Below are 27,442 nucleotides of genomic sequence, written 5' to 3' on the forward strand. Positions count from 1 at the left end.
TGCAGAGAATCAAGGCAGGCAAAAGGGTTGTGCGCGAAACCAGACTGCTCCTCCTAGAAGCAACTTTCACTCCACGGTGGGGCGCCGATCCGATTCAAATGACTTCCTCGATCAATTGTTGCGCGCCGTCGAATCGAAACTCCTTCTGAAGTTTAGTGTTCCACGGCGAACGGTGTTCGGTGGATGACGTCGACGCGCAACGTGATTATCTTCTATGTACACTGAATTCGGGGAAATTTCTTTTTTAATCTGAGGGATGAAAAACACTTCCCCGTATTTGTTGATGTTTTACGTTGCTGATTTGGTGGAGTCTGGATGATGTTTATTTTGGAAACGTTAACACCACGGGGAACACGTTGAGTATTTGCACAAGCTATCAGTGATTTTATGCGCCACTTATTGCCAGCGGAAATAGTGAGTAATGTTACTCCAAATCAGACCGGATATAGCAACGTCGCTTACTGACCGGGCACCACTTCCAAACAAGCACACGCCTACTACCGTTCGGCATCAATTGTGGCGAGAAACACCCGAAAACACAACACACCCCACATGCACCTGCCAAACGCAAACCGAGCGCAATCCCACTACTGTTGATGGCTCGTTAGCCGGACAATTTGATGTAAGCAATTTGTGCCCGATGTTACCACACTGGTCGTTACTTTTGGTTCTGCAAACGGTGCCAGTGGTGCATCCGCTTCGTGCGCCACAATCACAAACCGATTGTTTTTTTTGTTTCCTCACGTTTCGTGACGATAAATGTGCCTACTACCGCTCGCAACGCCACTCAACAAACTCCACATCTAGTTTGCCAACTCTTGTCAGCTGACTGTCAAAGTGGGAGCTTTCTTGAGGTGGCGTTTGTCCCATATTCACCACTAGAGAAATCATCTTCGAGCCGTCAAAAGCATTTATAGTGCAGGATTCAATTTACGATTTCAAATTTTTCCTCGCTTGCCCAAAAATATGTTTGTACATACCAATTCAATAAAGGAAAACATACAGCAATATATGAAATATTCAACACGTGCGTTCACCACACCATATTAAAAAGACTTGCACTTTATATAACCCAAGAAATTTAAAAAGTCCTGTTTAAGAAACCCCTGCTTTTGTGCATATGTTTACGTTATTTTAATGTCTTTGGTAAAACAAAAATGTCGGTATCAATTTTCTCGGCACAAAGCAAATACACATTCTGTTTTCTTGCTTAACGGCAATGGATGATTTTATTTTCGTGTTTATTGAAGTTTTACATTTCATGCTCACGAAGACATATGTACGTCGAGTGCGTGCTTGACTACACTCAATCTAATTTCCCATCTATCACTAAACAGATCTACCGGACGATTGACTAATATCAAGTTGGGGTGTCTAGCACACGTCACTGGAGGTTACGGGTTAGATTGTTCTTCAGTGATTTGTTGGAGGGCTGAACTGAAATATACACTGGACGAATAAACGGAACGGCTACGATTCCATCCTGTCTTAAATTATACACTTCTGGCCATTCAACCGAACAACATGCGGAATAATCTTATGGAAAGTTGCATTATACACGGTCTTCTATGTGAGTTGTTTTATTCCTGCTACCGCACCTAACATTAGATCTGAGATTCATCGTTCGTATCGCCTTTCGAAACCATCCGGCACAGCACCGCACTTACTAATTTTCGATGAGAAACATTGATTGTTTTGGCACAGTTTATCAACCGATGACTATTGTTTCACTTACGCCAATGAACTCTCACTACCCACGCGCCTTTACTGCAGAAGAGTTCAGATTGTATTTAACAAGCAAAACATAATCCATTATTTTTCTTTAAAACAATTTACAAAAGTTAATTCTCACGAATGAATGTATAAAACACAACTAGGATATCAAACAACCTGCAAGCTCTGTTGGCAACATATAACGCAACGAAAACTGATAACATAAATCAACAACCAAAACCGGAGTTTTCCCGCATATATCATTTTGTCGCATGCGATGGTGCACTTTCCCCCGTCCGCATTTCCATGCTGGATTCTTACACCGAGTACACGCGCTCTATTCCCCGAATCGTATATTCTTTGGCCACAGTTTCTGAATTAGGATCGAGTAATGGTTTGTTTTAGCAGATATTCGCCCCTTTCGGTTCAGTCTATACGGATACTAAAGTAAAAAAAAACTGGTAAAACTATTTACGATGAGTGTTATCCACAGTGAGTAAAAAAATATTAACCACCTTACATATTATAAGCAGCTCTTGGAAGATAGATGGTTCTGTCGAACTGAACTAAAGCCATGGGAATTATTACTCAGTGGAGTTATTTATCACGACGTACAATCAACTAATGTAATGATGAGGTTAATAATAGCGTTCCATTGAGGAGAGCATTACAAGTTTATGAGAAGGAATTCACACCTTATTATAAATCGATCATCGACTTGCGGGCGTTCTCGCCTTTGCCTTTCCCTTGAACACCAAAAGTATATTCTACGTATTTCAAAGAGTTTCATACGTCTTCTTTTTCAAGCTTTTCTTCTGTTTCACTGAGCCGGCAGTTCAGAGTGTTTTTCGATCACTTTAGGAAAATAGACAATTAGATGGAATATTTATAACGAAAAAACCCATACCATCCCCGAAAATCTTTACGAAAGAAACCTTAAAACAAAATGAATATGATCGACAGAATCGATTGGATGATCTCCGGAACGCGACGAAAAGTGTGTCACTAAAGTATTGTGATTTGAGTGCCATGGGAGTGCACCGAATAGGGTTTAAAAAAAGACTTATCCCTGTTGTCTTGCGTCGGTCACCGTTCGAAATCGAAAATAGACCCTATCCAGCCACTTAACAGTGTGATCCGATTCCTTGCGTGATCGAATTTTCGAGCACGATGTGAAACTCGTCCAGCGGTTCCAGGATTTGGCGCAAGAACGTCAGCAGCCCTTTCTTGCGCATGAAGCTCTGCTCCTCGTACATCTCCGCCGTTACGCGGGTAAACGCCATCGGCACCAACATCCGGTGAAGCAGATGTTCCCTGTGTGGGGGATAGAACAAATGGTATTTGGTTTTAATGCTATCAACTCTAGTGAAGATCGAATATTCACACTGCACACTGCAAACAAAAGCCCATTTTTCCCTTTCGTACCTCAAGCTCAAACAGATAAACAACTGGAAGCGACCGTCCTTGCCCAACGTTTGCTTCACGTTATTAATTTCGTCCATCAGATGGCAGTAGCAGTGCCACACGGCGGACAGCTCTTGGCGAGCGACGGGAGACAGGGCGCCGGCCCCACCACCAGCAAGATAATGTTGCCCACCGCTCGTTGTGCCTTGCGGGGGCGACTCCGGACTCGATCCACTAGTCGGCGGTGAACTCGACGACCCGCCACCACTACCACCACCACCACCACCGCGCACCGTTTCAACCGACTCCTCGACCAGACAGATCTCGAACTGCTCCTTCACCCGCACGAAGTAATCCCAGAGGTACAGGTTGCGGCCGAACAGGCGGGACGAACGGAAACCGCACAGGAAGGCCTGCTCGAGGCACTTCACCAGCCCGTTCTCACCGCACAGCAGGTTCGTTAGCGAGCTGGCGTCCCGGTCCCTGCTCGGCCGGTAGTGCCACTTCACGATCGCGTTCACACAATCGCCCAGCATGTGCTGGATATCGGACGGGCGTACCTCGGGCCGCTGGATGCTGGGGCTGCGGGTGCGCGGGGGCGTCCGGCATGCTTCCACCAGCTCCTCGCTGTCGACCGTCCGCGGCACCAGCTGCCCGATCAGCAGTCGCTCGATCGAACCGTCATCGATACCCCTTCCGAGCCATCGTCCACAGGGGAATCTGTTGGAAACGATTTGGAATTAGGTCACCTTGTTACAAACATAACCGGACGCACTCCACTTACTTGTAGGTATGGCCAGTAACTTCATTCCTGACAACGACATGCTCCACCAGCCACTTGGACGACATTCCCGTGTCATCGTGTCCGACACGCAGCGATGTTAGAATACCGAGAGTTTTGTGCTGCGTAACAACAACGTATAAGAAGTGTAAAAACACTGTTCTACATTGGAGAACAATAAAAACAAGAGCATAAAACATACGTGAAAGACAAACTCCAGCGAATGGCGTGGCACGTTGATGATCTGCGTCTCGCCCAGACTGCCCGAAATCGCTATCCATACGTTGGCCGACGTCGTGGCGGCACTGGACTTTTTCGACGGGAAGATCACCACCCGGTAGGGCAGCTTCGTCGTCGGGTAGGTGTTGGTGAAGCAAAAGTAGTCAACGGCATTCAGCGTCAGTAGATGGTAGAGAAATTGTTCCACCTCATCGTCGCAGCGCACGAACGCGGACCGCTTGTAGAGTTGGCGGAGCAGGGCAGCATCGGACAGCAGGGTACGCAAGTGACGCGACAGGACCTTCTTCTCGAGCGCCAGTCGAACCCAGGCACGCGCATATCCGATGTGAGTTTTAATGTCCGTCATGGCCAAAATGTTGCTGAAATATATACAGAAAGAATCGATGTTACAAGAGTGAAAAACTGAGCCAAACAGTTTTCTATACATACCGTATATCAAATTCGAGCGACTCAGGTAAGGGTCGTAGCTGCTCTGGACCCAAACTTTTACGTTCCCGAGACTTGGACCGTCCTCGGGTCGGTGACGGTGGTGGAAGCTGTGGTTCGATGGCTAACGATGACAAATCTGAAACAATATATCATAGTATAATTGAAACAAAACGAATGTACGACCAAAAGTAAAAAGAAAATCAAACAAATCGAGCACACTAAAAACAAAAGTAAAGTAAAACTACGATAAATAAGTTTATTAATACTGTACACAAACAGACATATGCAGACTAAATCATTCCTCAACTAAAGTGTTAGAAAATAGCGTAAATACAAGTTTGTTGAAGTTAAAGATTAACGGAGGGCGGTATAAAATTTGTAGATGTAAGCAAACAAAAAAGGTCCGAACCCATAGTTAACAATAATTCATCAGTCAAGAAGTGTCTCAAACAATAGAAAAGTTGCTATACTCTATAAAAGCCCGTAGGTATATTTTCACAAACACATTTGTTTATACACAACTGTGTTTTTACTATTTGTACATGAAATATTTAGCCATTAAATTAATGCATAGTAGCTCTCCCCCGGGCAAACACACGCACTCACACGAAACCCGTAAATTACACTCTGGCCTATTCTACGCTGGCAACCGGAAAAGGGATCAGCCTCTTGATCGGACGCGGCCCGCCCGCCAGCAGCACACATTACTCACCGCCCTGGCTGTGGTGTGCGGAAAACAGGTTAGCTACCGACCCGTGGCGCATCCCGACAAAGGAAGCAACGACATCGGACAACATAAAGTTAGTAAAGCGCCCCGGCGAAGTCGTTGGCATCGTTTCCGCCGATGCTGCCGGGCGGACGATGTCGGCGATGCTGCCACCGTTATTGCCCTGGAGGCGGCGTATTTTGTGCGCAATGGTTGTGTGATACTTGAAGCCACCGACCAACGGCCCACCACCCCCTTTCGGGAGTTTCAGTGTGTGACACAGGCGCGTCTCGGAGTTGCTACGTGCTTTCCCTGGACGAGGTTATCGTGGGCCGTGTTAAATATTGTAACCCAAAGAGCGTAACAGAGTGGATGATTGCGAGAGCAGACAACACGGAACCACACGGAACCACGTGGCGGCAAACAAAAGAAACGAAAAGGAAACAACGGAAAATTAACTTGAACAAAGAGACAAACAAGGACGTTAAAGTGCAGCGAAAAAACGAAGGACAAGTAAAACGAATTGAGCGGAAAAAAGGAACACTGTCATTCCATCACACTACGGATGCATGCAAAAGTGTATTAACCGGTAACGTACAATCCATCCGTTTCCTCATGACTGTCCACGCTAAGGCTGTATCGGAAGAAAATTGTATGTCAATGAAGATAAAGACGCATCGGGTACGGTTTCACAGGAAATGAGCAACGTTAGGGGACAATGTATGGGACAACGTGTATTGTCCTCTAGTAACCTTTCAACGGAGGTTTCGAAACCAAATCCTTACCTGGTGTAAGGTAGCTGTTCTCCATCTGATGCTTGCCCGGATTCTGACAATCCTTGATCTCCAGGTACGCGGCCAGGTGCGTCCAGAGGGCCGATTTGCCCTGCTTGTTGATCAGCCCGTGGGACCACACTTTCTCCAGCAGGTCGCACAACGAAGCGATCATTGTGTTCTCCTCCACGCCGGTAACGGACGCTTCCCCGCTGAGTCCGAGCTCAATCGCTTCGGTGCCCATCTTCTCGAGCAGCATCCGTTTGGTTTTACTTTTGATGTCCTAATATCGAAGAAAAAAGATCAGACAGATTCCACTTTTTCCAAATTGTAGTCACTCACTTTTAACAGCTTTTCTACGAACGTCCAGTTTGCTTGGGCCAGCAAAGCGGGACTGATTTCGGTGCCGGTCAGATTGGCCGAGTTACGGTTAGATTTGTTACCGTCGGTGTCTTTTGATAGAGCGGAGGTGGTGTTAGCTGTCGGTTGGCCTCCACCGTCTAGCGAAATTTCTTTCAGCTTCCATTTGGTACTGCCATTTTTCACGCGCCGTAAACTATTTCCCCTGTGATGGAGATAAGGGAGAGAAAAACAGTGAATGTCGAATTAGAGATGGCATGTTCGTAAAAGTCCCAGATATGATTGTACAAATGAGTAAAGCCCCTTTGATTAGTATTTCCACAAGCCAAAAGACAAACCGGTTAGTGAGAGAGAACAACATGTAGCAGGAAAGCGGATAGAGGAAAATCACATTCACCAAAGTCCAAAGTAAAAGTGTATGATACAAACCGAGTAGAACAGTAGAACATAACATAAAAATCCTTACCTGAACATAACAAACACTTGGTCTATGGTTTTACTATTTCCTAAATAAACATAACAAAGTAATAACTCCAAGAAGCAAAAGTAAAGGAAAGAAAAAAAAACATACTCAAACAACACTTCTTTTAAAGGAAACAAAACAACGAAAAACTCACAAAATAAAATCGATGCAATAGGTGTTCATTAATTAGACAAAAATAAGGATTTTTATTCTGTTAACTTTCTTTTCTTCTCCTATGTGACACGATGGCTGTCTCTCCGATCTGCCGCCTATTTGTGATCTTACCTCCGTTCACGGCCGGCTTATATCTACATACTAAGCATCACTACAAACAAAAACAACGGTTCATGCAGGACGTCACATTATCATGCAGATATCACTGAACACTGTCTCTTCTCCGATAGGAAGAGCTGAAATTGCCTGTCATTATAGCTTAAAAACTACGAGGAAGAGTTGCAGTACTGAGGAATTTGCGACAGTGAACGAACGTAGTAGAGGCTTGAAGTTGTCTAAAAAAGTGCACTGAAAAGGATAGCATCGGAGCAACAAATCGTGTGTATGCCTTGAAACATTTCAGTGAAGGAGTTAGATTAAAAATTTATGGTTTCGTAAAGGGGGTGTCTCGATTAACAGTGATTTCAAAACAGTAATATACCAAACTAAACTATCGAAATTATCATAAGCATTGGATTCGAGGTTCATCCAAATGGTATCCATATTTGATGACCGTTAAACGTTAAAACAACAATTAAAATGCTCTAATAGCGAGCTAAACAACCACAGGTCGTACTGTTACGTGAGAACAGAAATTCGTTGGCTATAATAGTGGAACACAGGATCACATAAAATCGTTTGCACGAGGAGTGTACAATATGCCTTATGAGGAGCCTTGATACTGCAATGATACTGCTCTAAATCTACTGTATGTTTTTACCAAGGAAAACTAAAACAATACATTAACATTAACAAGAGATGATGAATTTTCTTCTTACGCGTACATTACACAAGCGAAAACTTACTAAACGGTATGGTAAAATAACTGTTACAAAAGAAAGGAAAAATTTAATGTTATCATAAAACAAATGTACACCAGTTGTATATAGCATTCAAAATCTTATCTATCTAAACAACTGTAGCAATATCACAAGAATTTACACTCGATAACAAAGCTGAGCTCTAGGTTATCCCCAATCGTTCGTTCTTGAGCCGCTCCGCATCGGGACTATGCGGAAGTATAGTTCCCTGTAGATTTCGTATAGCGTCGTGTCTCGGAGCAAACCATAGAAAATTCAGTAAAAGTAAACAAAAAGCATCACACCCTCATTTTAGAACCGGAACCGAAAAGCTTAACCACACTAGCTAACCATCGACAGAGCACCATCGTTTCGGGTATTCGCTGTTTGTGTATTCTTTTACCAGTGACCTCCCGCAATTAACCTGCGTGGTATGTTGCTCTTCATTGTTGTTGCTCTCTTGGCATTCTGTTGACCCATCTCCGATCCGCCACAAACTTCACACCAACCACTACACACATGTATCCCTTTCGAATGGCAAATGCAACTCGAGCAGAGCTAAAAAAAGGAACATCAACTCAAAACCACCTCCTCCTCATGCCACCCGCACACATCCAGCATAAGAATCGGGCACAACTGATGCCAGCTCAAAGAAAGGGCCCAAACGCAAATTGGCCAAACGCTAGACGAAAGCATGTGTATGCGTGTTTTATGTGTATGTGTGTGCTATTCGTACCTCGAGACGCATTCGTGATTGAGGGCGGACTTTTCCAGTAGCGGGAAGCTCCGATAGTACGGTGGCCGTTTGTCCAGTATCTCGCTCGGTGGGGCCACCTCCATGTCCACCGCTTGCAGGCGTTTGTCGAGCAGCTTCTGCGTTTCCCGGGCCAGTATGCACGGCTCGTAGTTGGCGGTCCGGATCATGCTCTCTCCGCCGTACCGTTTACTGGTGGGTAGATCGAACGGGAATGGAAAAGTAAGTTCATGTGACCCACACAACGCGTTGGCCATACACCATCCGTTGGCTTACCGTAGAATTTTGATCCGCGAGTCGAACAACTTTAAGCAATACTCCATATCTCCGTTTAGGCTATCGATCAGCTGGCAACCGTTCACCTCGTCGCCCCACGATAGCATGATCTTGTTGTCGATGAGCGTGGCGAACATTTGACTCTCCAGAAAGCGGGACAGGAACGGACGATGGTGCTGCGGTTGATCGGAAAGAAACGACGCCTTGTCGAAGTTGTGCAGCGACTCGCGGTTGGTCAGCCATTCGTCTTTGCTCTGTAAGGAAAAACAAGAGATGATGTAAGCATGCCAGTTGCCTAGTATCGATATTCTTTATTTGGACAAGAACGGTGTCAGGTAAATAGAGAATAGGGGGGTAAATACTATTTGCTGTCTGCTTTATTTATTGGTAAAAAAATGGAGTACGTTAGCCAACACCCACCAGGAAGCGAAGACTGGTTGAAAACTTTCTTCTAAATAAATATAATAAATATTGCTATATACAACATGAACTAAATACATGGCCTAATATTTTCAATATAAGAATGTTTTAAAAATCCGAAAACAAACCAAACTGAAACAAAATCAAGAGCTAGTAATTGTGTTTATATGAAATTTCCACGTTCAAAATAGTTTTTCATTTATGCACCGGTTTTTCATCTACCACCGAACGAATCGAACGAAGAGTTCACATTTTCTATATTTAACTTCAATTACTTTACAATTAACAGATTCAGAAGATAGGGCAAATTAACATTAAATTTCTACAATCTTGGTTAGATCTTTCCTACTCTTTTTCAGACATTTCTAGTTGTGTCACTTTGTTTATTTGCAATTCTATTCCATCGCACTTCTGGTGAAGTAGAGACTGTCTGTTTGTCTTTTTAGCATATTTAGGAATTGCTTATCGCCATTCGGAATTACATTTGAGTTGATTATCTATTGAATTTCATGAGGACAACGTTTACTGATGATCAGCTGGGAGAGATCCACAGTAAACGATCGAACTGTGCGGTGTTTGCTGTCACTTACCTGATTTGGTAGTATAACAAAGTGTTCGTAGGCGGCAAACATCTGCACGAAGCGGTTGAGGAAGATTTCGCGCAGCGCGTTGTTCAGTCTCAGGTCTTCGTAGTACTGCTCGAGCGTGGACAGTGGCTGCTTCTGCTTGGCGCTGGGCATGACCTCGTTCGGTCCGCCACTGTCGACCTCGTCGCCTCCGCTGCGACGCACAATGTCCACGATCCGTTGCCGCACGTCCGGGCGTGCCGGCACGGCCGTCGGCGGCAGTGGAAGATCGGGTGAGTTCGGCCGGTCCCAGTCGAGCATGTCGTGCAGCGAGTGCTTCCGGCGGACGTGCATCCCCGACGGTAGCGTGCAGCTGGCCGTCATCATGTCATGGTCCTTGAGGAGATTCTTTGGGCTGAGTATGCTGGGCGGATCGAACGAGCGGTCGCGCGGCACCGCGTACTTGTCGAGCACGGCCGTAATCTCCGAGATGAAGTCGTGCCGGTGCGGAAACGAGGGCAGCTCCTCCGGCAGCTGCACCGACTTCTTGTCGATGTCGACGTAGCACAGGTTGGCCTCACTGCCGATGCGCACGGTGCTGTCGCAGTCTGCGTGCAGCCCCATTACGAACGGTACCGGCGCGTCGAGAAAGTGGTGCAACGAGGCGGGCAGAATCGGGGCGTACACGTGCGGCCACTGGAAGGGAAACAGCAGCGAGGTGATGCACTCGGCCACGATCGTCAGCTTCTGGTAGTCGGTCGACCGCAGCAGCACCTGGCTCTCGAGCAGCACGCAGGTGAACAGCTGGATGACGCACTCGACGCCGAGGAACGTAAACAGCAACCGGAGCGGGAAGTCCATGAATGGCAGCTCATCCTTTGGGGCCGGCCGCTGCAGGATGGTCGCTATCGGAGGTAGGTGCGGCTCTTCCGGCGGAATGTATATCCGGATCGATTTGCCCGGCGGTGGTGTCGACACTTCGTAGAGGATGTTGTACACGTAGCTTTCCAGGCTGAGTCGCGACCCGGGATGCCGAGGAAGACAACTAAAACGGAAAAATGTAAGTTTGGATTTCGTGGTATCAGTATCTAACAGTAACTCAGAACTCGTTTGTTTGTGAATTGACGGGTCCCTATCGCGGTTGTAAACGTCCACAAGTTCTGTTGTTTACTTTTTGTTCGGGACTTTGACGTCGAGGAAGCCTTCGTTATCTTGAAATGACCTCAACGATCAGTTTAAAATATAAATAACAAGCAATAAAAATATATAGTAAGCAATAAAAGTGGTTCCTCGTTTTTTAAAAGGGGGTTTTTGTATTAATGCATTGTTAATGCGATACGCCTCACAGGGAAGGCTATTAGGGAAGTTAATAAAAGTTATTTTCGTGAAACCCCGTTAACAACCTAAGAATCCCCTTACTAGCACCAAGCTCCAAGGTGGCCGACAATAAAATAAACCACAGGTTATGTCACACAAGATCGTAAATAGAGCTCTCTGTTATGTGCTTGTGTATGCAGTTCGGTTATAATTAACAGGACTGAAGGAGGACCAAGTGCTTCAAAACAGACACTTCTTACCGGTAGAGATTCTGCAGAAATAGCTCAGCCACGTGCGCATACGGCACCTGGCACACGAGCGACAGGCTCTTGGCGACGTACAGCTTGTCCTTCGTGATGTCATAGTAGCTCAGGGCGGAGGCCGGCGCTTGGGCGGCAATTTTAAAGTGCCTCGGTAGCGACCGACTGACCGGGCTGTCTTTCACGCGCCGCAGCGTCCCCGGCGGCGGCTGCTGGGAGCTGGAGATCTCCGTGATGAACATCGACTGGAGCGTGTGCATGGCGCTGCAGATCTGACGGTTGCGCACCTCCTCGTAGAACACCAGGCTGAAGCCGTAGCACCGCTTGCCGTCCTCGCGCGTCGTAGCGAACGCGTGGAACCGGGGCTCGATGTTGTGCTTCTGGGTGCGAAAGCGCAACCCTTGCGGCAGGGACAGCATGCAGATGCCGTGCGCGTCGAACGGATTCCACGCGACATGCTCCGGATAGTGGGCCAGCGGTTTGCTTTTGTAGGCGCTATCCAGCGGCGAGCAGTGTAGGCTGTCACCTGAAACGGTGGAAGAGAAAAGAAAGTGATTAGATTAAATACAAATTAATGGGCAAAAGCTCACAACACATGTTAGATATAAGGAATTGCGGAATTTGTTATGTATGACTTTTGTGATCAAAACCTACATTGGAGTCATTTTTCCACCTCCCCGAGTTCAGTTTACTGTCTAAAACCTAGCTAGGCAATGAAGAAAAAGGAACAAACGCAGCATTCCATGACCTATGAGTTTATGCATGACCTACTGCGCACCGAACAGTAGTCAACAGAAGCCCAAGTGTGCGATTAAAACGGTATTTTGCAGTTGCTGTTTCAGCCGCCTTACACACAAGACTTTGCTCCAAATAAGCTACTGAACAATTCCGCTTGTTTTGTGTTGCGTAAATTCTGTTCATTGACCAAGAAAACCAAAACATCCCCAAGCGTCTCAAAACTTGCTCGGACTCAAGAGGTTGTAATTGAAACACTGGGTCGGGGTGTGGAATATCGGCAGTAGATAGCGCCAGTCCGCTTCAAACCTACGCTCTAAAAATAGATACAATTGCACAAAGTGTAAAGAATGTTGATGGTTTGTCTAGCCGGACAGTGTTGCAGCGGGAGGGTGGAAAATTATTTTAAATAACCGAGCAGCTTAAACATCCAGTTAAGAGGAGGAGTTTGCTGTTCCGTCGACAATGTGCGTAGTTTAAATTGGAAAATTTTGCAAACTTAGTCTTGATGATGAGATTACTTTTTTGTTTATTTTTTTAATTTTTATTTTTTGCTACTTTAGTACAGTCTCAATTTTGCAAACTTAGTCTTGATGAGGACATGACTTGTTTGTTTATTTCCATTTTTATTTTTTACCTTTTTAGTACAGCCTCAACACGTGTTGTTTTACAATGTCGTATTTTCAACGCAAGCAAAGTCAAAGGGCAATAAATTTAATAGTTATGCATGACCCAACGTAGCAATGAACGAACAGTCGGTCTACGTGCCCCGACTTCTACAGGAAGCGCACGCAAAACTTGTTAAACGAAGTTTTATAAATGAAAACATGATGAAATACACGTAGGTGGAATGGTTCGATGATTTGGATGTTTGCTTATTAAACTGATACGTAAGCTATGGGAAAATAAAATAAAATATTCCTCAGAGGTTTAATCTTTCATAGGTTCATAGGTTGAAGGAGGTAGATTTACCAAATCAAAATCAGAACAACAACAGCCCCAAGCAACGGCATTAAATTACCAGCTTCTCTCATCAACAGGCACTTTTTAGCACACAACCTTTCAACGGCCAAACTTTCTCCGGGCGTTCGCAACGTCGAGAAGGATGCCTCGAAACGCCCACAAAAAAGCCGTCGTCGGACGACGGTGGAGGCAACAGGTTGGTTCGCTAATCAACCCAACGCCATCGCCACCGGGAGGCGGCGTTGATTGAAGAGAGATGATGCTGATGCCGATGATTCAATTAGCAACGGCTCATTACGGCCGAAAACAATAGTGTTTCCACCGCCCGGCACCGGCGTGGAGAACTTGGGTGAGAAAAACGCGAGCCGAGATAGGAAAAGTGTGCATTACACACTCATGCTTCCTGGCGCAAGGTTTGAAGAAAGTGAAAACGGTCGTTTAGTGAAAGAAGTAAAAAACAGAAAAAAGGCTATCGAGCCTACGTTCGCTTCGCACTAAACTAATCAATGGGAAAACGCACATTTTAGGATAGTATAAAGTAGCACAACACAAATCAGGCTACTCTGGTCGAGCTTAGGAACTTTCGGTCGATGGTGGATTGTTTCTGGCAAATGCAGAATAAAAACGCTCGCTTCCGATTTCACTTTCCAAGGTGGTCAGTAGAGCGGGAACCCTTTCCTTGTGCGACTGCTTCCTCCTCGCCACCGGACGATGGCTGGGCAACCGATCGAACAGACTACTTTCATTGTCGGAACGGCCATCGTCGGAACTATGGGCTCACTTTCGATAAAATATAATGATGCGTTACAAAAATATAACTGAAGAATAATGGAAAATTAAATAAGTTGTAAAACCTCTATTTTAAAATATCAAACACAATTAGTAATTTTGTATCAAGATTAGTAAAAACGGATAAGAAAATATAACTACAACTGTTGCTTCGTTTGAGATGAAAATGTTTTAAACTTGAGGTTTAGACTTAAATTGCAATACTGAAGGAGTTCTACGTAGTAAAACATAAAAAAAACTATCAGCTACTTTCACCATCGATGGTATCATAGTCCACACACACAAAAATGCAAAATGCCGAAGTGAAAAAAACACCTCTTCCTTCCGTATCTTAGTTGTGTGTTCGAACCAAGCTACAAATTAAAACCGATCAGCAGTACTAAACGGCATCCATTACAGGCGTAAAAAAGTGCAGCCAGCACCGGGGTTTGGCTTCCGCAGGAAAAAACTTCCTTCCGTGCCATGTTCGACTGCGCATTGCATTACCTTTTCTTGTTTCCGGCGCGGAAGACAAACGCTTTTACTAATGGGCGGTTGTAGGGGTTTCTAATTAAAAGCGAAAACACGGAATTCACTTTCGAGCGTTTATATTTTGTACACTAACGTAACTTTACTGGGACTTAGGGTGGAAAACGTTAAAAAAAGGAACCGTGAAGGGCAATCATTTGAATTGTTCGTAGGGCAATTATTGACACAAGCAGTATTATTTATTGACATCAATAACAATCATTGGGCGTAATATATTTTACAGGACACAACAATTACTCATAGAAAAGAAAAGAAGAAAAATCTATGATTAACGAACGATTGAACAAATTTTCTATTACTTTTCTATAACAAAAGTCAACCCGTTTGGGATGGTCCGCAATCGTTATGGTGGGAAAGCGCGGACTGCGCTTCCCCTCCCGGGAAGGTGTTTTTCTTTTTGGGGCAAGCACCAGACCACGGACGTGACCGTAATTGGTCCTTGACATGTCAGGAATCCTTCTTCCAGCACGCCATGGCCGTGAGGTGGATGAACTTGAACCTACCCCGGTTCAATCATCAATTTATTCCGGCCTTCAGTCGCGTTCTTGGCGAAACTAGACACAATTCGGAGTGGACAAAAAAATATAAGCTGATCCATTATTTGATTAATTTTCGAAAATGGTATACGATATCATAAGCATCGGACGCGACTGTGTCGCAATGTAAACTAATTTCCGTATTATTTATTTAGTATTTGAAACCCCAAACCATCAAAAAGTAACAAAAAAGAAGTGTGTCTGGACTCAAATATCTACTAAATAAATACTCGGCTAAATGTGCTTCACAACATCAACTGTGTTCATCACATTTCAAACGTGGCCACCAAGCAAACAGACGCCACCAAACCTTGAGGCACATACATTGAGATCCGCACCCGACCCGACCCAGGTGGTGTTTGAAAATTGGCTTTCGATTCCTACCACTTCTCACGGTCTCGGAGAACGTTACGCACCACTTCTCGGCCCCAAATCAACCGTGATGAAGTTCACAGTCAAGCGGGCAATCGAAAACTAAATCGAAACATGGTGGTGAAATCACCTTTAACCGTAACGTAAACATTACCGACGTCTTCATGAGCAGAGGCGACTCCTATCTATGAAGGGAGTTGGTTGCAGGGATTCTGATAGTTGTTTACATAATAGGACTTATGTAGTTTTAAGCACAATTTATGGCATACGAATATTTATAAAGTTGCATGTTTGGTACAGCTCGTCCATTTGGACTGATCAAAAGAATGAAATGTGTTGCTTGTTATGATTTCAAGGAGAGGATTTTGTATATTTATTTGTTTTCCTTACTAACTTATTCGCTTTACAAATCAACAACTCAATGATTTAAAAGGGAAATTGTGTTTGTATAATAAACATCGGGGATCGTTTCAAATTCACGCTTCGGAAGAAATTGATTTGCGCCAAGAAATCAATGGAAACTTCATCGCATTGGAACGAACTGGCAAAATAAACAACATGGAAAAGAACTTGATCAACTGTGAAATCTGTAATAGCCGTTTCGGTAAATATTTTTGTGGCCAGGATTGCAAACACTTATTAGAACGGCATAAATGAAACATAAATGCGACACATTTTTCCAACGACGAAAGCAACACCGATTTCAAGTGCACCTTCGAATGATATACGATTTCTTCGCCAATGTCTGGGAAAAGCCGAAACTGGCGCCCAAGACGCACGTACAGCGAAATTGGATAAATATCTATTTCACGCGCGCGCCTCGCGAAACCGTGTGTGCTCCAGTTCGCGTCCGTGTGCGGAAACTTCGTTTTTCCTGTCGCTGGCCTTTTTCTTTCGTTTATCGCATCTCCTCCACCTTCCCCTTCCTCCTCGATGCGCATCGGGAGCAGACATGTGAATTTTCATGTGCTGAAAAAGTCGGTCACACTAACTGCCGGTCGCCGAAACCGTACCGAGGCACGGAAGATGCCACACACCGAATCATGGGAACTGGGTGAGAGAAGCGAACCATGGCCCGATGCTTGCGCATCGTTTCACACGTGATGCTGAGGAACTCGACTCCGCCGGGGGGAAGGCACGCGCAGATGATAAGCAATTGGACAGCATTATTTTAATATCGAATGGGTGATCCTATTTTTGGGGAAAGTTTTTCTTCCTCAACGAAGTGAAGGTCAAATTAAACGATGCCGAAATATCGCAGAGATAACTATTTATTTTAGAAAATATTGACAATTAAGTACTTTGCGAAGTTAAGGTTCACCAAATCAGGCCCCAAACACAGACGATTCACCTTCTTCAAAATTAAATCAAAAATGTCTTTTTCATTTACATAATTTTCCAATCGATGGAGTTCTTTACAGTAAAGTGGAGGAAATGGTTTGAGGTATCCGAAGAAAAAGTATCACACATGAAGCTGGAAAATTTGATGCACATTTCACCGTGTTTCATCCGAATCGCCTCGAGAGAATCGTCTTTAGGGCTCAAAATGATCTCCGATAGAACTTAAAAGAGTAGACCAGGGTGCAGGATTAGAAAAAAGGTTAACAAAGTCCGGCCCGTCGTAAAATGAAAGTAGAACATACAAAAACATAATGTTTACAAAATAAAAAATAAATAAATAACTTCCACTACTATAAACGTATAAAGTAATGGTATCTATCACAAAGCATTCATTTTAAAGCTGCAAAGGAAACAGTGCTAATACTTAACCATGCTCGGATGTTAAATCCTATCACTAAAAATTTCCATTGCTCACAATAAACATTGCAACGATTTGATTTGAATGTGTGGAGAGCAAAAAATTAAGTTCAAAAATAACATACGTGCCCTTTAAATACAATTTTGAGTCCGTGTTAAGCAGTGGTTGTAAACGAAAACAATCTCGTTATGATAAAATAATTTCAAAAGCGAGTTCTGTATCAAAATTTTGAAAAAAAGTCAAAAAGAAGAATACATATTGTTATAATTAAATGGAAAAAGGCAATTGAAATATTACACCATACATTATTGTTGCTTATTGCTTTCCAAATATTATAGAAAAATAAAAGAGATAATCTTCAATAGGTTTAAAACATAGTTTGGGATATCAAACTCACAGTCTCGATATGTTTTTTATGTCTCAAACACCTGTTTACGTAATACTTTTGTCCTTAACCAACGTTAATAGTAAAGCTTCGCTTTTACCTAATGAGGAGTAATTCCGCGGTTGAAATTGTAATTTTCTTAGCGTTGCGGCATAAAAACACTGCTATTACCGATCGGAAAACGACCAGAAGTACGAACCGTTTCAGTTGCATTCGTCCGCCCTCCGGACCGATGACTGCCGGCAGAGTCGCAGAAAACAAGTAGTTCGTCATGCGTGCAGAGGAAGTTCATTAGCTTTGACTTTCTCCCGACTGCAATGAGCATCACCCCGTCGTCGTGGCTGAGTGTATGTCGGGCTTGTCATTTGATGAACCATTGCACCAAAGCGTTTTCAATGACTTCCTCCTGGCGGGAGGGGGGTTCGTGCAGTCCACAAACCCCTGCCGATTGCCTCGTTCCGTGCAAAAACCCCCCTGGTCTCGCAAGGGAGAAGAGTCAGTACACGCACGTACACCACACTTACGCGTCCGTCGTTTGACGAATTGGAAGCGTCTAGGCCAAGTGGTGTGAAATTGTGGAAAATTTCTCCCAAATTGCCACCCAATTGGACATGCCGTGAGCTTATTTTTTCGTCAACAGTTTTTTGTCGTTTTATATTTTTTATTTTTAACATTATAAAGACCTGGTCGTGCCTTTCCACTTAGGATGATGGTGAGATCGGGAGTGAATTCGCTTTGGTTTGGGTCAGACTAAGCATGGCATCGAGCGAAAAATTGGAATAAAGTGGTACCAATCATGTTGAAGATTATTTCACATGTGATTTCCCACCGTCAATCATCACACGGCGAAAAATTGACGTCATAGAAAGGGAAAGAAAATATAAAAAAGAGCTCGTTAAAACAGCACGAGCGACCTAACGAATATTGCATTACAATTGCACTCATGCACCACCGTCCCACAACCTGTGACCTACATGGAAATATAATCCTTAAGCACCTTTTGCTTGCCGCATAGCATTCCGAAGGGCAGTTACAGTTGGAGGGTAAGCCCGGTGAGGTTTGTTTGCTCGAAGATTCGACTTCGGTGAAAGTTGTAACGGTAAAGACGGCGGGCGGGGAGGAGCCGGCGAAGTCGCCAGATGAAGGTAAAAGTGAAATCGAAAACCTCGCCAAAAGGCAAACGGCGGACAGTGGCTTCCAAAAAGGGAAACGCCATGGGACGGAGGGGGGTGCTGTGCAAATATTTCAAGGCCGTTACCACACATTTTCCAGGGACCTTTCCAGATGGAGCTTTTTGCCAGCCCAAAAGATCGGTGCCATGCGCAGTGGAAAACCAGGTACAATGGGTTTTCCACGGAGGTGTGAAGGTTATAAAATAATCATTAATTGGTTAGATAAACCGATAGATTCCACTGAGGGTCATTAACGGAAAGATCGATTGTGCTATCCTGGAATACTCTAATGTTTGAAATTTTATTCATTCGAATGATTGAAAACACTAACATAAAAGATTTAATGTTTGCACTCTAATTTAAGATACTTATCATCAACGATCCTAGGTCTTATCACTGCGTCCTAGACAATAAGCAGATCATGGATGTGGTAAAAGCAAACCTAATCAAAACCTACACTATTATGCACGAAGCAGTAAGTAATCCCGAATAATCCAATTATCGTACCTGGTTTACTGATAACTGCTATCTCAACAGAGATAACATGTGCTTTACCATTATGTCATTAACGAGGAAAGTTTGGGCGTTTTCGGGCAGTAATTGTCTGTTCAGCAGCATAACGATCGTTATCACCGAAAAAAAGATCGGTTATATGCTTCATGATTATTCGATTTACCGAACGCACGAAAATTAACACACGATCCACACACCGTGATTATTTCTTCAGCAATTAAAAGGAAATAAAAATCCAATTGCATCTCACGATAAGCCATCTACGAATGATTTGCGACGCCCTACCGAATAGTTTGTTTTCCCAATCTGATGGTATCGAAGTGGAATTTTCGGATCAACCTTTAGCACTCGTTCCAGCATCGAAAAAAAAATGGTTGCATTTCCCAACACCGAGATGTGGCGGCCAGCGTAACGTCTTACATCAACAAACCCGGCCCGTCGTGACTCGGTGTGTATTAAAGCTACCGAATCTGTTCAATTTTTATGAGCGGCAAAGCGCCGCCGACATGCCTGAAATTGTGCACCAATAATAATGTTGCACCATGACTCGCTATGGAAAACGACAGTTGCGCCCCCAGAGCGGGCGCGGGTAAGATTGGGGGGGAGGGTGCTGCGGCAACATTGCCTTGGGAAAACGCGCCGCTTTGGCCATACATTTATGACCGGCGAGAGTCGTGCCGGACGGTGCTTGCAGCATATCAAAACCCGATCGGTTTGCGTTCGCCGATACGATAAAAGGGGTTTCCAAAGATTCAAGATCCGGTCCCGCAGGAGAGACCCGCCCGGTCGTCCGCCAGTAAACAGAAAACGGGTTCGCTGGGTGTGCATTTCAAAGTTTTGCTATTTCGGGTTCCACACGCACTCGCGCGCTCGACAAACATCCGTCAGTCCGCTGGCATCGGCGGAAGCAAAATGCTGGGAATCAAATACCATAGCGAAAGAATGTTGTGATCGTGAAGATTTCGGTCTTGGCGGAAGGGAAGGGAACGTTGAATAATGTATGTTTGCACACCGCTTGCGTAGCAACAACAAGGGTCCGGAACCAATTTTACGGGCAACCAGATGTAAACAGTTGGGCGTGGGGGCGGAACCTATTGCGTTGGTCATTTTTTATTTACCGCTGGGTTTTGGGGAAACTAGTTACTCAACGGAATGGCCGGGATACGACAGGGATTTATGGGCATCACCCTGCATCCAGCGGAAACATGCGGACAAAGTCATTCTACATGAGTAGAGTAGCGAGCAAGCATGTGTAAAAGGTGAACAGGCTCCATTTAATACCATTAACCGACATTAGCTCGCTTATAGCATATATTATCGTGACATTAATCGAAGCCTTTTATTTTCTTTTCCTGGTCCATTTTAGGATACCCACCTCTAAAGGGAGGTACAGGAAGACCTTCAAATGATTAACAAAATTAATTATTTTAAAATAGTTGTAAGATTGAAGCTTCTATAAATTCAAATACATAAATTATTGAAGTACGGTACAACAGCAATTATGTACAGTTTTCGGGAATTCAGGAGCCGGAACACGTAATTTCACACAAAGAAACCAAAAATATGATATTGGATTTATTTGACTCAGATATCAATTATAATAGATAGATAATAGCAAATCAGACTCTAGTACGAAGGATGGAACAAGTGGGATTAAAAAAAATCAGTAAAACACATAAAGTGCAATCCAAAAATGTTTCACAACATCAAAGGTAATATTTTCCACCAAAACACACGCCAAAGCATGTGACAATTATTCTAACTGCACAAAAACAATCATCGATCGATTAAATTATTTCGTCTCTGGTAATTTATCAAAAACCCACCAACCATCATTGTTGTTGGCACGATATCACCACCCACAGGATAAAAGTCCTGGCGGATTAAACTGAAGCCATTGAAAAAAGCACATCATCGTACGAAAACAAAGCTAGCAAGTCTGGCCGGTTTCGTATTCCGTGCTGAAAACCACAATGGTGTCTGGAAAAGTTCTCCTCGGAGCGAAACGATAAAAAATCGATACTTGGCAACCAGCTGCTTCGGGTGGCGTTCCTTCCGGAAAGTTCTACGTGCTGCGAAAGGCAAGCAGTGTGGAGAGCAACGCTAGATCTCGTGGTGGTCGAATGCATCCTTCATCCCAATGTACGTGGCATGAGGCGCCATTAGGTCTGTTTTCACTCACACCCACCCCACCCCTTTGGTTGATCCTAGGTGGTTCTTCAGGGCTGGCCCGAAGCCTTCCGGTGCCATCGGTGTTTTTTTTTTTCTTGCAGTTTCAGCAAGGATCTGGAAATAAACGTCGTGCAACACAGAGAGAGAGATCCGCTAAACGTTCACTGCGTCGTTCTATGTCCCCTTTAGGGGGTTGCTCCTTTCCTTTCCTTCCGTTGTTTGCGGAGAATAAATGCGAACGACTAACCTTGTGAGCAAAACTCATTTAGAAAGTGCAGAATGAAGCCTTGCTTGTGACTAATGCTACCTCCTAACGTCGGTTAGGTGTGGACATCTTCACTCCTTCGGGGCGTCATATAATGTGTATTTATTTTACGATAGTGTTGGCGGATGTGTGTCTAGGAAGGCACTGAACCCGACTGCGTTTGTTCTTACCGCCCGCCCACGTGGACTTCCATCATTCTACCGATAATGGTTACCATAAACAACCAAACGACATGGATATCAGAGCGGATTCTTTATGTTGTTATAACTGTAAAAGTTTATAAAAATAATATAGTCGCACGAGAAACCCCAAGAATGAAGAGCAGATATTAGAACCATCGAATAATGCATAAAAATACTTGAAAATTCATTTTGATTTGATACTACTACATCTTAAACGATGATTTAATGTTTTCAAAGTAGTATCCTTTTAAATGGAGGATCCACTTTCTAAACAGTATAGTTACATAAAAAGATGGAAAAGGATAAAATATTTGAAATTTTATCGTTATTCTTTTTTCAACATTCTCATATTTATTTTCGTTGAATTTTGATTTTGTTTTCAACATGTAACAGGAACACCTCGTTCAACAATTCTAATCTTAATTTTTGGAAAAAAACAAACCTGACGTAGTGAACAAATCCGATAAAAATGGACATCGGTATTTTGTATGAAGTTCTAAAATGTTCATTGATAAAATCAGTTGTCGGGCCGGACTTTGCCGACCCTTGCATTAAATAATCCCCAAATTATTGCTATATTTTATGGACGACAGTAAACTATTCAACATTGTTTGCAGAAAGAATTCAGCATAAAATATGGCCTGAATGATTTAATTTAGTTTTAAGTATTTTTCAGCGTTTCATGTCGATCTCTGAAATAGGACTATCAAAAAAAGACGAGTCAAAATCGAATTTATTTCAGTGCGCATCGAACCTACCATTTTTTTGCATTTTTGCATTTTGTCACTTGGAGATATCCCTTTTGTAAGTGTGATACCTGGATAGACTTTTTTATGCAACTGACATAATATTTCGACGGACTTAATTAATGACGAAAGCATGCGTCATCGGGATGCTACTTGAATGCGCGATGCCATGTGGTTAGATAAGAAGTACCGAAGCGAGCTTCGCTATTTTGGTACTCCGACACATCAACACGACTTGTTATTCATTATGCCATGTTCATTATCGGCGTTGACAATTTCCGTCAATCATTTCCTATGACACAAACAGCAACAATCGTCCCAGGCCGAGTATGATGTGTGTGACTGCTGCAAGCGGTTTCACTTTTTAACGAAGGCGCTAGACAGACATCAACCATTCCACAGCAGCGAATAAAAATGACAATTCAACGCTTTATGCCACGCACAAGCGAGCGATTATATTTCGCTTATGAGGAACGAGATTTTTTCGCCCCAAGACACCGCAAAAAAATCCAAGACGATGGCATGTACAAGAAAGGTAGTATATTTCAATAACCTTTCGGTACGAAATTGCAACAGCTTCTTCCATCCACCCATCCATCCGGCCTCGGCGTCGTGAGGTGGGTGTTGATGCTGTAATGCCCCACGGCCTATGATCAGTCTAAACGGTGAGCATATGCTACATGCGGCTTGGAATTACTAGCATAAACAACTATGTCACTCCATCTAACGTGCCGAACCGAAGGGAAATGGGCATGCACAGTCGTGCGTTACAAATGCCAAACGCGCACCACGGCGAGCCGTTACACCGTTACATCGCGGCCACCCCCCAATGGTGGGAGGGGGAGAGAGGCTAACGACCGATGGTATTTTGAACGCTCACTTGCTTTCGCCAACACCGCACCAAACAACAGCAAGCAACGCTCCGTTCCTGTCCTTCCACTGCCGACTTTGCTATTTTTGCCGTTGCACCAATCGGTACATCGCCCCATCAGCATACCGTCGTCAACAAACGGCGCCATGGCCATGGCGTACAGTGCGGTTCAAAATTTAGTATCATTTTAATATAAGATGTTCAATTAAAAGATCCACAACATAGCAATGTTGTGAATGTTTATAAAAATAAGATGCTATAGTCTTTAAAAATGGCAAACATGTTTGAACGGAAGCCAACATTCAATACGAGACGCACTGTATTTCCCAACCGTTGACGACAGACACAGAGCCCGACCGCTAAACGCCATAACCAGCAGCATTATTTCATCTCACACAGAGTTCAACAGCCGCTCGCAACTTGCGACTTCTTGCCCGGGTGCACAATTGAGGAATTAGCATCAGTGTAGAACTGTGAAGGCATCCAAACTAACCACCACCACCGCCCAAGACATGCAACCCCCTCCTTCTTACAAGTTTTTTTTTCGTTCACGTATGGGTGTGGGGTTCGTTCTGACGAGGGCTGTTGTGTCTTTTTTTCCTTACAGACTCCGCGAGCTAACTGTTGGTCAATCGGTTCGCCGTTTTTCCCACCGTTCGATGGACGCCGCAAGTGTAATTTCCATGACGGGGTGTTTTTTTCACTTCTTCACCGAAAGCGGCTTCTCTACGTCGCCATATACGTTTTTGGAGAAGAACCGTCGGGTACTTCGGGATTCAACTACGATTGTTACTTCAACTGCTTAAGACATTCAGAGAAGAAAATCGTTAACGAGTTGTATTTACTGCAGAAATAAACTTGCTATTTTAACTTATTTTTGAAATACGCTTTAAGTCAATGGGAACCAATCAATTAATACTTCAAACTTATTTTTATTTATGTTAACAATTCTTGTTTATATTCAAAATACAATTTCAAGGTGGTATGGTTTTGTCTTGACGAAAAGTCCAATCGGCCGCATTTTCTGCTACAATTTTCATCCAAAGGTAATTTATGCATGTTTGTTGCAACGAACGTCAACAACAGTTTGTTTATTTTTGGCATTTGCGCAAGTGCTTGTTGGACTAATATAGCCAGGTTGTAGAGTGGAGAGCAAATCTCAAGAGTGTAAATTTAGTTCAATTGCAACCAATTTAAGTGGAGCTTCCATCCGCCACATGTGGCGTGCTAAGAACCTCCCTGCTTCATGATGGGTTCAAGAGCGAATAGATCTCACAAAACTCTTCTGGCTCAGCAGCGGGGACCTTTGCTGACCGGAGTGGGGTCGGACCTGCATCTTCTCGACAGACACACACACACACACACCGATTCACAAGCCCCCAGGAAACGAATCGGCCATGCCAGCCAATTGATATTAATTGACAGCAATTGATATCGTCCGGGTTTGTGGAGTTGTACAAAAAGGCAGACAAAACTCTACACTACTCGAGAGCATGCAGCATAAAGAGTAGCGAAACAAGCAAACCTCAATACTGCACGCAAACTCGTCCACCCGTCGTGCGACGTCGAACAAAGCGAAGACGGAACTATATCATGAATGCATGCTTCTCAACCGCATTGCAGCGGAAATCCCCGCAAAAGCAATTTCGCAAGATGCACGTACTAAGATTTACGTTATAAGCTCGGTTAGAATAGAACAAACTTCTGTACACGTATCCTGGTTGACTTTTAACACATTCGATTGCTAAGTTAAAATGTTTTACTTTAGAGAAATTCCCATTTTTTTTCGATGGTACAAAGAAGAGTAACTCTCTTTACAATTTTGAAAGTTTTCTAATTGAATGTATCATATATGTTAGAATATTACATATCACATTTCACATTTATTGTACAAGATACTTCAACCATGAGTTTCACTTCTCATGATATTTTGAAAATAAATTTTCAATCACATTCATGAAAACAAAACAGTTTTGTTGCATTAATTATGTTATAAGTTTGAGAAATATAACAAGAAAAACATACTTTATTGGGAAAGACCCAAACAAATGACACTGAACAATTTGTTCATAAATCATAGGGCACTTAAACAGCTTCCGAAGGCTGCTCAGTTTTACTTAACTTAAACTTCAAATAAAGCTTATTTCAGTTTGCATCCAAAACGAAACTGAGTACTTTAAATTAACTTTACAGTAAGCACACAGCACTAACTTGAAGTAGTTTTAAAATATTTTCATTTTCTAAACGTCATTTAAAAACATGTTTTACGCTGTGACGAAATAATTACAATTGGCTGTAGAATTATTTCTCAGTAGAATTCAAGCAACTGTGTTTGTTATCTTAAAACCATAAGCTGTTGGTTGTTTTGTTTTCAAACATTATTGACTGATTAGTATGTAGCAAATATTTGGATTAAATTGTTTTTGAATTGTTGTTGTTCGAACATTCGGGGACTTGGTTCTGCGGTTAACATGCCCCAAGCGGAGAGGATGGAAGTAAACTGCATATTGTTATTACTTACATAAATCAGAAAAATAACTTTGTTCGATATGCTTACCCGCAAACAAATCTGGCTCGAGACCAGAATCCAAATCCAGCCCGCAGATCACGAAGTAGTCTGCAAACCGGGTGAACTGTTGTTGGACGCTGTCGTTCTGGCCGAGACGCTGCTTGGCCGGGGTAGCTGGATCGGGAACATTTCTACCGGAATCCGACGACGGGCCACCGTTGGTGCCGACGTCGCCACCGGGGGCGACATTTCGAACTCCGCCACTGCCTGAACCCTCAGAATCGGCCATTCCGCGCCCGTTTGGTTTATCGCCCATTTTCACTAAACTTTTCGTGCACCGCTAGCGTAGAAACTGAAAGATTTTGAACGGGTTTCAGTGGTTTGCAAAATTATCAGGAGATTAACACCGCGCGCCATCGAAACATTGCATGCACTTTTTTTACTGATCCAACTTTTCCCACTCAAACTTAAAAGAGTTGTGTTGTACAGTGAAAGCGAGTAAATCTAGAGGGCACAATTAACATGATGCTAATCACATTTGTTGTCAACTACAAGAATGCTGAGAACATTTCTATCGGAAAAAATGCTGCGCACATCAGTTGGCGATAGAAAAGACCATGAAAGCGTTCGTTGAATGCGTGGGAATGGACACCACAAGTACAAGTGCGCGGAAGAACACTGTCTTTTGGGGAAAAAAAAAGAAACACAAGAAAGGAACGTCGTACACATCGCGTTGACCTTCGATCAAAACACTCGCGGCACACACACACACACACAGACTGTAAATGCTTCTAACATTTTTTCCTAAACACACAAACTGCATACGTTGGTAGATTGCTACACACGGGCGTGTTACGGGACGAGCATGTGGCAGCACAAATTCTACACTTATCAGCTACACGTGGCCGCAGGAGGACAATGAGTAATGCTGAAGGGCAAAAGGATTATCGGAAGGGGCAGCAGTGTTGCCGTGGTTTCTTCTGACGCCATTCGAAGAATTTGTTTACATGCGAGCGAAGCGCGCGCGCACACCAAGATTCACCGTCGTGGCCCCAAAAAACCAACGCAAAACACGAGGAGGGGGACTTGCTGGTGCCACACGACGCTGCTTTCACCTAGACCCTGGGCTGGGAAAGGAGGAGGAATTTTCATCGGGAAGAAGTGTCACGCGGAAGCGAATTAAATACTACGTCGCGATACACACGCGCGGTCCGTGTGCGTACAAACGCCAACCCAACAGGGCTCCAGTCCCCGGGGGAGAAGACTTAAAACAATCGCCCATTTTCGTTAGGATCGTCGTATCGATTCGTGCGTGTTTTTCTATTGATTTTGTTTTCTTCCTTTGACATGGTTCCTTTGACTTCACAGCATCTTCGACGTTTGGCCTTCACCTCCCGGGGCAACGAAAAGACAGTGACGGAGCGATGAAAAAAAGGAAGCGGAACAAAGACAGGGAACGGGAGCAAGAGG

General features: G+C 43.8%; 1 protein-coding gene across 1 annotated transcript; it reads right to left on the bottom strand.

The window, feature by feature from the left end:
- Positions 1–1,776: 1,776 nt before the first annotated feature.
- Positions 1,777–26,318, bottom strand: LOC131288333 (DENN domain-containing protein 5B). Its single transcript, XM_058317457.1, has 16 exons — positions 26,021–26,318; positions 11,476–12,001; positions 9,923–10,943; positions 8,992–9,166; positions 8,913–8,961; positions 8,619–8,828; positions 6,544–6,611; positions 6,389–6,498; positions 6,026–6,329; positions 5,872–5,907; positions 4,568–4,703; positions 4,101–4,497; positions 3,902–4,020; positions 3,353–3,837; positions 3,139–3,250; positions 1,777–3,027 (listed from the first exon to the last, which is right to left on the bottom strand). Exons 1-16 carry the CDS (start codon positions 26,286–26,288, stop codon positions 2,838–2,840), a joined length of 4,206 nt encoding a protein of 1,401 aa, XP_058173440.1. The 5' UTR covers positions 26,289–26,318; the 3' UTR covers positions 1,777–2,837.
- Between the last annotated feature and the right edge of the window lie 1,124 nt (positions 26,319–27,442).

The sequence above is a fragment of the Anopheles ziemanni genome, chromosome 3, assembly GCF_943734765.1.
Source record: "Anopheles ziemanni chromosome 3, idAnoZiCoDA_A2_x.2, whole genome shotgun sequence".
NCBI lineage: Eukaryota > Metazoa > Arthropoda > Insecta > Diptera > Culicidae > Anopheles > Anopheles ziemanni.